Source organism: Impatiens glandulifera, chromosome 8, assembly GCF_907164915.1.
Source record: "Impatiens glandulifera chromosome 8, dImpGla2.1, whole genome shotgun sequence".
Lineage (NCBI taxonomy): Eukaryota > Viridiplantae > Streptophyta > Magnoliopsida > Ericales > Balsaminaceae > Impatiens > Impatiens glandulifera.
The window spans coordinates 2878532-2888173 of record NC_061869.1 but is presented as its reverse complement, the minus strand read 5'-3'; the positions used below and the strand labels follow the sequence as shown (position 1 = coordinate 2888173).

The 9642-nt window shown below is 35.4% G+C and overlaps 1 protein-coding gene across 1 annotated transcript; it reads left to right on the top strand.

Annotated features, from left to right (window-relative positions):
- Positions 1-5945: 5945 nt before the first annotated feature.
- On the top strand, positions 5946-7464 carry LOC124911745 (CBL-interacting serine/threonine-protein kinase 12-like). Its single transcript, XM_047452259.1, has one exon. It carries the CDS (start codon positions 6007-6009, stop codon positions 7462-7464), a length of 1458 nt encoding a protein of 485 aa, XP_047308215.1. The 5' UTR covers positions 5946-6006.
- Positions 7465-9642: the final 2178 nt, after the last annotated feature.

Here is a 9642-nt window from a genome sequence, read left to right as displayed (position 1 = left end):
CGGCAAGAAACAAATGCTGAGACCGGAGCTCATTCCGGCATGTGACGTCTTTGCCAGGGCGATCCTGGCAAGGGGAGGAAACTTCAGTAATCTAACCAGGGACAAAATAAAGATGATTTTTCGTCTGATGGATGAAACAGAGATTAACTGGGCAAGGGCGGTGTTCAGCAACCTTATGGGAATGGTAAGACCGGGCTCGGACAGATCTTGGGGATATGCTGTACAACTCGGTAAGATATTCTTACACCTAAAGGTCAAAGTCGGTCCCGGTGTCGGGATAATAAAACGTAGCATCATCAAATCAAAGCAGTTTCTTCCTCGAAAGCCGTCGGCTTCAAGCTCCACAGATGGCCAAAAGAAGAAAGCCGCAAAGAAAAAGACCCCGGCGAAAGAAAACACCGGAGGAAAGAGAAAGGAACAGGTAGTTTTCGAAGAACCACCTCAACAAACAGAGGATGAGGAGTGGGCTGATGAGGAAGCCGAAACAGAAGGAACCGGGTATGAAACGGTCCATGAGGACGATCTCTCGGCTCGGACTCAGACAGATGCCGAACAAAGCTTCAATCCTGAGACCACCGAGGGTGGGGAAGGGAATCATGAGGAAGCCGATAATGAAGGCCTCAGCAGGGAAGAAGCCGATGAGGCCGAGGCCGAAAGACTAGCCCAGAATATCTTTCAGGGCATTATCAGAAGAAACGAGGACGTTATCAGTTTGTACTTGGAATGGCACGATTACCGGTTCAACTCTAAATATAAAGATATCCTACAGGATTACGATTCGGTAAAGTGCATCAACAGATTGGAGGAAGTGGAGGACCATATCTTAAGCCTCACAAAATCCAATACCATTCATGAGGTACAATGCCGAACTGGCCTGCTGATACCGAGAAGTCATCTTCGACAGATAAGAAGGCGTATCAGAAAGATCACGGAAGAATATGCCGAAGGGGGATCGGTGTCTACCGTAGCACCGCTAGTATTAGAAAAACTCGAAAAAGGCAAATTGGAGTTACATCAAGAGATAGCGCGGTTAGAAGCAATCTGCGCTCAGAAACAAGTTCCGGTGTATATCGCTCCGGTCGTCGACGATTTTCAAATGGACTGGGCATCCACTTCAAGAGAAGACACCGCGACACCGAGGGACATTGAAACTCCGATGCCAGAAGATGATGAAGTACCAGGAACTGATGAGGTACCGACTCCAAGAACTGTTGATATATCAACTCCGGGAACAATCGAGGTACCGACTCCGGGAACCGTTGAGGCACAAACTTTAGAGGATGTTGAGGTACCGATCCTGGAAAATGCGGCACTAAACTTGGAGGAGACGGTCACATCAGATGTACCTACTGAGGTTGTTGAGATCCTAGACTCCGATGTTGAGAGAGCCGACCCTAATCAGACCGAGCAGTCCGCTCCCACTCCTCCACCGGCAGCCACCGTCTCGGTTCCTCCTAAAGAATGGATTGATGATCTATTTCAAAAATTTGAAGTAGTTGTTTCAAAGCGGATTGAGGACCGACTCCGGCAATTTGACACATCAACATCAGAGAAGATTGATGACCGAATACTTGATCACAACGTCTCCAAGCTTCAACCGCTCAAGGAGAGATGCGAGACCGCTTTCGATTCGGCCAAGCAGTTCGCCGATGTGACAAAGGACGTTGTGGATTACCATCAAAAGCGCCTGGAGCAACTTACCACCGGACTATGGGAAGAGGCCGGTGAGCGAGCAAATTGTGCTCAACATATTTTAGCTCTGGAGGATCTAACTTCGGAATTAAAGAAGGATTTCGAACGGGTCGACCCAACAATTGCACGAGTCTCGGCACTGGAAAAGAAGAACGAAGATCTCGAGGCCGAGGTAAAGGCACTCACTGTACAGATGGCCGAGATTCTGAAAGCTAAGGAAGCCGCGGATGCCGCGGCTATAGAGGCCGATGCTCTAGTTGCTAAGAGAGTCCAGGAAAGGCTGGACGCCGAGATTGGCAGAGACAAAGAGGCGCCACGGGCGACTCAGCTGACCGAAGACGAATTAGAGGCCGAAAGAGCAAGAAGGGGCGAAGCCTTATTCCCGGGATATGCCGAGAAAGTGGCCAGACTGGCTGCGGCGGATGCCGAACGATTAGAAACGGAGCAGCGACGGCTGGCAGGATTTGCAAAGGAAAATGAGAAAAAGAAGAAGGAAGCCGCTTCCGTTTCAGCACCAGCAACTTCCGTCTCCGCACCGGCAGCCTCGGCTTCGGCATCAAAGAAAAGAAAGAGGCCGGCTTCTAAGAAAGTTCGAATTCTAGAGACGCTCAACACGATCTCGGAACCGGCCGAAACGGGCCCCGCGCAGCAAGAAGACCTAATCGAGGAAGAAGTCGTAGATCAGTTGCGGTCTCGATCAAAAAGGCCACAATCCTCTCAACCGCAACCGCCAGCACCACCTAAGAGAAAGAAGAGCGCCTACGAATTCACTGACTCAGAATAGGGACTCTCCTTCCTTTTCTTATTTGTCTTAAGTATTTAGGCTTTATCTTCTTCGGTTCGCTATAAATACATATCAAGTTATTTTTGAATACCGGCCTTATTTTGCATTCTTACTTGATTTTGATAATTTTAAATAAAATAATCAAAAAGGGAGAAATTGTTAGATAAATGAATTGTTAGATAAATGATAGAGATTCTTCCAAAACCAGAAATTTTTAAAACCCCTCCCTTAAAATTTTTTCGAAAAATTCTCTAAGTCTTTTTCAAAAATCGGCCAAACAAAACAACCGGCCTACGGTTGCAAACTTACATGATTTTGATAATTTTAAATAAAATAATCAAAAAGGGAGAAATTGTTAGATAAATTCATACCGGTTCAAATAAACCTAACTTAAACAAACTTCCTATGCAGGAACAAGGAACCGGACCGGATGAATAAGAAAACCAAGTCAAGGTACCGAACCGGTCAAGATACCAAACCAATCAAGAGCATTCGGTACGTGACCGCACAGAGGATGGATCGGCCAAAGCCTAAAAGCCAAAGCTCAAAAGCCGATCAATCCACAAGACCGGAAGAAGTCCGGTCACTTCACTATCAAAAGATACTCGGCCAAGTCAAGTGGCCAACCTAGGCCAAGTCAAGAGGCCGACTAGTACAAGAAGACACTTTGGGTATCTGTTGAGAATGATACCAAAGGAACAGACTGAATACTTCCATATCCATGCAAGTCTGAGGAAAGACTGTAGACTGCAGAAAACAGTACTACCGGATCCTTCTACTTCGGGATAAGCCAGAAAGGAAATCTTCAAAGTACAGACAACTGTCCAAGCAGACAGTGCCTACATTGAGTAAAAGACAAACCCGGCAGGTTTGCTTTAACAGACCGGCAGGTCTGAAACAGGATGCCAGGTCTGAGATTGACTGTCAGGTCTGAGGAGAAGACCGCAGGTCTGAGACACTGAATCACTGCACCGCTGACCAGCCAATCAGATTCAAGGCTTTGAAATATGACCGTTGGCATATTTCACCTATAAAAGGAGGCAGTTGCAGAAGAGTAAATGCGGGATTTTTGAGCAGTTACCAGAATTACTAAGTGAGACAAACATTAAGTGCATTTACTACAAGTGATAACAGTGTGGCATTCTAAGAAAGCCTAAGTGCTAAACTCTAAGTGTGTGTTACAATTTCGGTGTGAATTGTAAGAGTGTTATCGAGCAGGAAATAAGTCTCGATCGGATTGTATTTGTATTCCTTAGTGAATATCCTTCTCGCGGTTTCGAGAGGAAGGGGTGACGTAGGAGTTTTATCTCCGAACATCCATAAAATCTGTTGTGTCATTTACTTTCTGTTGGCTTCTTTACATAACCGACTAATCTAACAACATCATTCAGAACCGAATCTACATTAACCACACCAAGTATCCAGATTGCCGAAACCGACCCACCATCCTTCAAATCTCCATCATCCGAAACCGACTCCGCCTATCATACACGTGTACCGCTTCAACTTGAAAGCAAACCTCTTCCGCACTTGAACCTAGTTCAAGGGTTTGTGACAGGTTGTGTAGTATTGAAACCCCGGTGTTAATCTCTAACAGGATTAACCACCACCCTACGAGTGAGAACCGCTAACCGGTTCAACCCCCGGTCCACCAGCGGCGACCTAGATCCTAACACAAATGAACTTATATCATCAAAAATTGAAAAGATTAAATTCAATAATCACTTTCTACAATTCTACTAAATGAACTTCGCTGGATTATGAAGTTTTTTTATTTTACTTTTTAAAATATTGAATCTATTTAAATAATCAAGTTATTTTTTTAATTAAATAATCATATTTTATTTGTTGTTTAATAACAAATCTTAATACATTAAGTTTAAATGTATGGTTTTATAAATTATTGTGTATAAATAACAAAAGAGGATAAAAATAGTAAGAATTGAGTAAGGTTTCGAAAACATAAATCAAATGCTTGTAAAAGAAACAGCAATAAATATATATATAGGTTTGAAAGATTCATTAATATGTTCGATTTTTTTTAACTATTGACAAATCTCAAAATTCTCTATTTTTTTTTTGTTGAATGATATGCCTATTTTTCATTTATAACTTATTATATTGATTTTTTTTTCCGTATATAGTAATAGTTATTACAATTATATATTTAATGTCTATATATTTTTAAGCTTCTAATTAATATAATTATTTTAATTATCTAGGCCACCAAACAAAATTTGAATAGGGCATCCGAATCTCACCATTGAATCTGGACATAGAGATAAAATAAAATTCATAAAATATGAAAATAAGAAGAAAAAAAACTTATGTTTTAATGATCACCCGATCAATTATGTTCTAATTTGTAATGGTTTTTATTAGTTGCTATTATGTTTACCAGAAATGATTTTTGTTATTAGCGGATCCATGTAGGCTTCAGTAAACTCGAAAAAGAAAAAGAAAAAAAATTTAAAGGTAAAATGTTACATTAACCCTCTAATTCCTTAAATAATTTTAATTTAATTCATTATTTATCTAATTATTTAGAAAATAGTAAAAGTTTTAATTAACCACTCGTTTTATCCAAAGTTTCTCGTAATTTTTTTAATCTCATAGAACTCTAAATTCTAGATTTGTAAACGTTCTTGTAACAGTTTTTGCATTGATAATCAGTAAGTAAGACTTCTAAAACAGTTTTTTAAATTGTATTTAGTTTTGTAAATGCAAAAATTCAATTAATACAAAATCATACGAAAAACAAAGATTGGTTGGACTAAAAATATAACAACCTAATATAAGACCTAAATTACATATATATCACCTCAAACAAAATGTTACTATATTTGGGTCTGAAATTGGGCTTATCCATATTAAGGAATTACAAACCCGGCCCACTAGTCATCTTATCTTTCAATTTTATTTTTCTTTTCTAACTTTTATTTTATGAGAGACTTAATTTATTTATTACACTTTATATAGTAAACATATAAATTTTAAAAAATAACATCTACTTAACAACAGCTGTATATTAATCAACTAACAACTATTAACAAGCTGTATTAACAACTTATTTAGGATTTTTCTAATTTTTTCTAATTTTTATTTCATGAGAGACTTAATTTATTTATTAAACCTTAAATAGTAAACATTTAAATTAAAATAAATAACAGTTACTTAACAACAGCTGTATATTCCTATATTAATCAACTAACAACTATTAACAAGCTGTATTATTAAAACTTATTTCTTTAACTTTCAATTTAATTAAAAATATTATTAATTTTAACAAATTGCTAAAAATGTTAAAATAATAGCCGTTATTTGAAAAGGGTTGATAAAGAATCTACTTTTAGCAATTCCTTCCTCCTTTACCGCTCCATCTTCATTTTGCGTTTTCATTCTTCAAAAACCAGAAAATCTTCATCGCCAGCCCAGGCCTTCTTCCATGGCCGCCGACCCACCTTCATCAATTCCCCAAATATAATTTCCCAATTTCAAAACTCGGCCGAGAAGAAGAATTGAAATTCAAAATGGCTCCAATTTCAAAAAAGGAACCATCTTCCCCTCAATCCGCCCTTCTTCTCGGTCGTTACGAAATGGGAAAACTTCTCGGCCATGGAAGCTTCGCCAAAGTCTATCTCGCCCGTAATATCAAAACCAACGAAAGCGTCGCCATTAAAGTAATCGATAAAGAGATGATTTTGAAAGGCGGGTTCATGGGTCATATCAAACGCGAGATCGCGATCCTCCGTCGCGTCAGACATCCAAACATCGTTAAGCTTTTCGAAGTTATGGCTACGAAATCGAAGATCTATTTCGTAATGGAATACGTTCGCGGCGGCGAACTTTTCGATAAAGTCGCGAAAGGGCGATTGAAAGAAGAAATCGCTCGTAAATATTTCCAACAACTCATTTCCGCCGTTTCGTTTTGCCACGCCAGGGGAGTATTCCATCGCGATATCAAACCGGAGAATCTTCTTCTCGATGAAAATGGTGATCTTAAAGTGTCTGATTTTGGTCTCAGCGCTGTTTCAGATCAGATTCGACAAGATGGTCTTTTTCATACATTCTGTGGAACGCCGGCGTATGTCGCGCCGGAAGTTCTCGCCCGGAGAGGATACGATGCTGCTAAAGTCGATATCTGGTCATGTGGGGTTGTCTTGTTTGTATTAATGGCTGGTTATTTACCTTTTCATGATCAAAACGTAATGGCAATGTACAAGAAAATCTACAATGGAGAATTCCGTTGCCCAAAATGGTTCTCACCTGAATTAACCCGTTTACTATCTCGATTACTTGATACAAACCCTGAAACAAGAATCACAATCCCTGAGATTATGAAAAACAGATGGTTTAGAAAAGGGTATAAGCAATTGAAATTCTACATAGAAGATGATAAAATGTGCTGCGTTTCCGACATAGAATCTGATCAATCACTGTCGGAATCTGATTCCGAGATTGAGATTGATAAAAGATGTTTGCCGAGAGCTGTGAGCTTGAATGCATTCGATTTAATATCGTTCTCTAAAGGGTTTGATCTATCTGGGTTATTTGAAGAAGGTGGGGATGAAGAAGGAAGTAGGTTTTTAACAGGTGCACCAGTTGGTAAGATTATAATGAAATTGGAAGAGATGGCTAAAGTTGTGAGCTTTACTGTGAGGAAGAAAGAATGCAGGGTGAGTTTGGAAGGGTCTAGGAATGGAGTGAAAGGACCGTTGACAATAGGGTTTGAGATATTTGAATTGACTGTTAATTTGAGAGTGGTGGAGGTGAAGAAAAAAGGTGGGGATAGAATTGAATTTGAAGAGTTTTGTAATAAGGAATTGAAACCAGTTTTGAAGACACTTGTTGAAGAAGAAGATCATAATCAACATGTTTCTTCTTTACATTCTTCATTTACTACTGCTTCATCAAATTCGTTTTTAGATTGTTCTAGTTCTTCAACTTCTTCTTCTTTATCTTTACCTTTGCCTATAGATATTGAATAGATATGAAGAAGACAGTCTTTGTGTTCTGTCTCACCCCTTCTCTTAAGAGAGGATGATGAATTTGTTTGATTAAGTAAACTGTAAATTACTTAACTTTCAAATGAGTTTTTATTTTTTATTTTTTTTATCCTCTAGTTGAGAATATTGTTGACCCTATTTGTAACTCAGGCTGTATTAATATAATTTTTTTATTTATTGAAATGGGTTTTTACTATCTTTTTCTTAGCAATGGAATTTTGTTGTTTTTAACATGTTTTTGAGTGGGTTTCTTCAGATGTTTAAATATAAACTAACAAAGTAATGAAAAGTCTCCACTTTATTTAAATGGAGCTTATAATTAATATAAAATATTTTTTAAACTATAATTATATTCTTTTAAAGAAAAATAACACTAAATTCTAGAAATTATTTATTTTAAGAAAAGAATAAAATAGACAACTAAAAAAAGAAAAGAAAATAGATGGATTAATATATATATAACTTAGAGGTGGCCAAAAAATCCGATCAGAAAGATTCGATCCGTTGATCCGGCCGATCTGATCCGAAAAAATCCGTATCCGATGGATCGGATTCGGATATTGATCCGATCCGATATTTTTGCCGGATTTCCGGATCGAATACGGATCGGGCAAAAAAGATTTCGGATATCCGAAGCCGATCCGGTCATTTTTAAAATTTATTAAATAAACAAACCCAAACAAAAATATAATTAAATAAATACAAACCCAACCAAAAATCTCTCTCTTCCAATATTTTCCTTTCATGTTTCTCTTCACAAACCCAAATAAAAATATTATTAAACAATTACAAACTAAACAAAAATCTATCTCTTTCTTTCTTCTCTTTACAAAGCCAAACAAAAATACAAAATCTCTCTTCCTTATGTTTTCTCCCATTTTCCTTTACAAACCCAAACAAAAATATGTCTCTTTCATTTGTTTTTCTTCTCATTTCCCTTTAGATCTGTTCTCAAATCGTCATTATTCATAATTGAAATCCTTAATATAACAATTTCAATTTTCTAGCATATGAAAAAAATAAAATATAAAAAAAAAACCGAATCTGCAGATATCCGGCTGGCCGATCCAATCCGGTATTTTCGGATCGGATTATCCGATCCGTAGGTTTGGCCACCCTTATATACAAGAGTACTTTTATTTTTATTTATTTTTCTAGATTATGGTATTGGGCAGCCCAAGCTCTTTAGTCGGTCCAATTTGCAACTGCACCATAAAGATCATAAGCATGTCACTACGGCCTCGTTTGATCTTTGGGTTTTTGGGATAAAACCCAGGTTTTATCCCAAAACCCAACCATCCCATCATTAATCAAATCAATCCTTTTATTAATTAAAATACCCAAATTACCCTCTACTTAAATATTTATTTTTATATTAATAAAAAATTATTTTAATATATATAATATTTATTTATATTTTAATTATTTTAATATAAATTAAATTATAAAATTATTTCATATTAAATAATTTTATTAATTATCTCAAATAAAAATAAAATCACAATATAAATTCAATTATAACATACCCTATTAAAATTTAAATAATTCAAATAAATAAATAATTATACTAAAAAATAAAGTTAATATATTTGAATAACATATATTAATTAATTTATAAATATATCTCATATAAATTAAATATTTATAAAGAAATTTATTCTATTTTTATATATATAAACTCATTCTAAATAAATATATTAACTAATTTAAGTTAATATATTTTTTTAATTTAATAAAATCAAAATATTATAATGTAATTTAAGAAAATAATAACAATAAAATTAAATAACATTTAAATTATAATTATAGACCACTGAAACTATTTTATTTAGTTTTTTTAATTAATTATAATAATTAAAATAAATTTATAATATAAATAAAACTATAACATATTATATTATCTCATATAATATTTAAATTTTAATAATAATAATTTATAAAATTAATATTTATTTAAAATTTTATTTTTATATTAATAAAAGTTAATACTAATATATGTATAGTTTTTAATATTTATTTTATTATATTTTAAAATTTAATTTAATAGAAATTAAATTATTTCATTTAAAAAAAGTATTATTAATTATAATATATATATATATTAAAATTTTATTTTTTATTAATAAAAGTTAATATTAATATATGTATAGTTTTTTAATA

Coding starts and splice junctions, on each gene's coding strand:
- LOC124911745 (XM_047452259.1), top strand. CDS start 6,007: ATGGCTCCAATTTCAAAAAAGGAACCATCTTCCCCTCAATCCGCCCTT.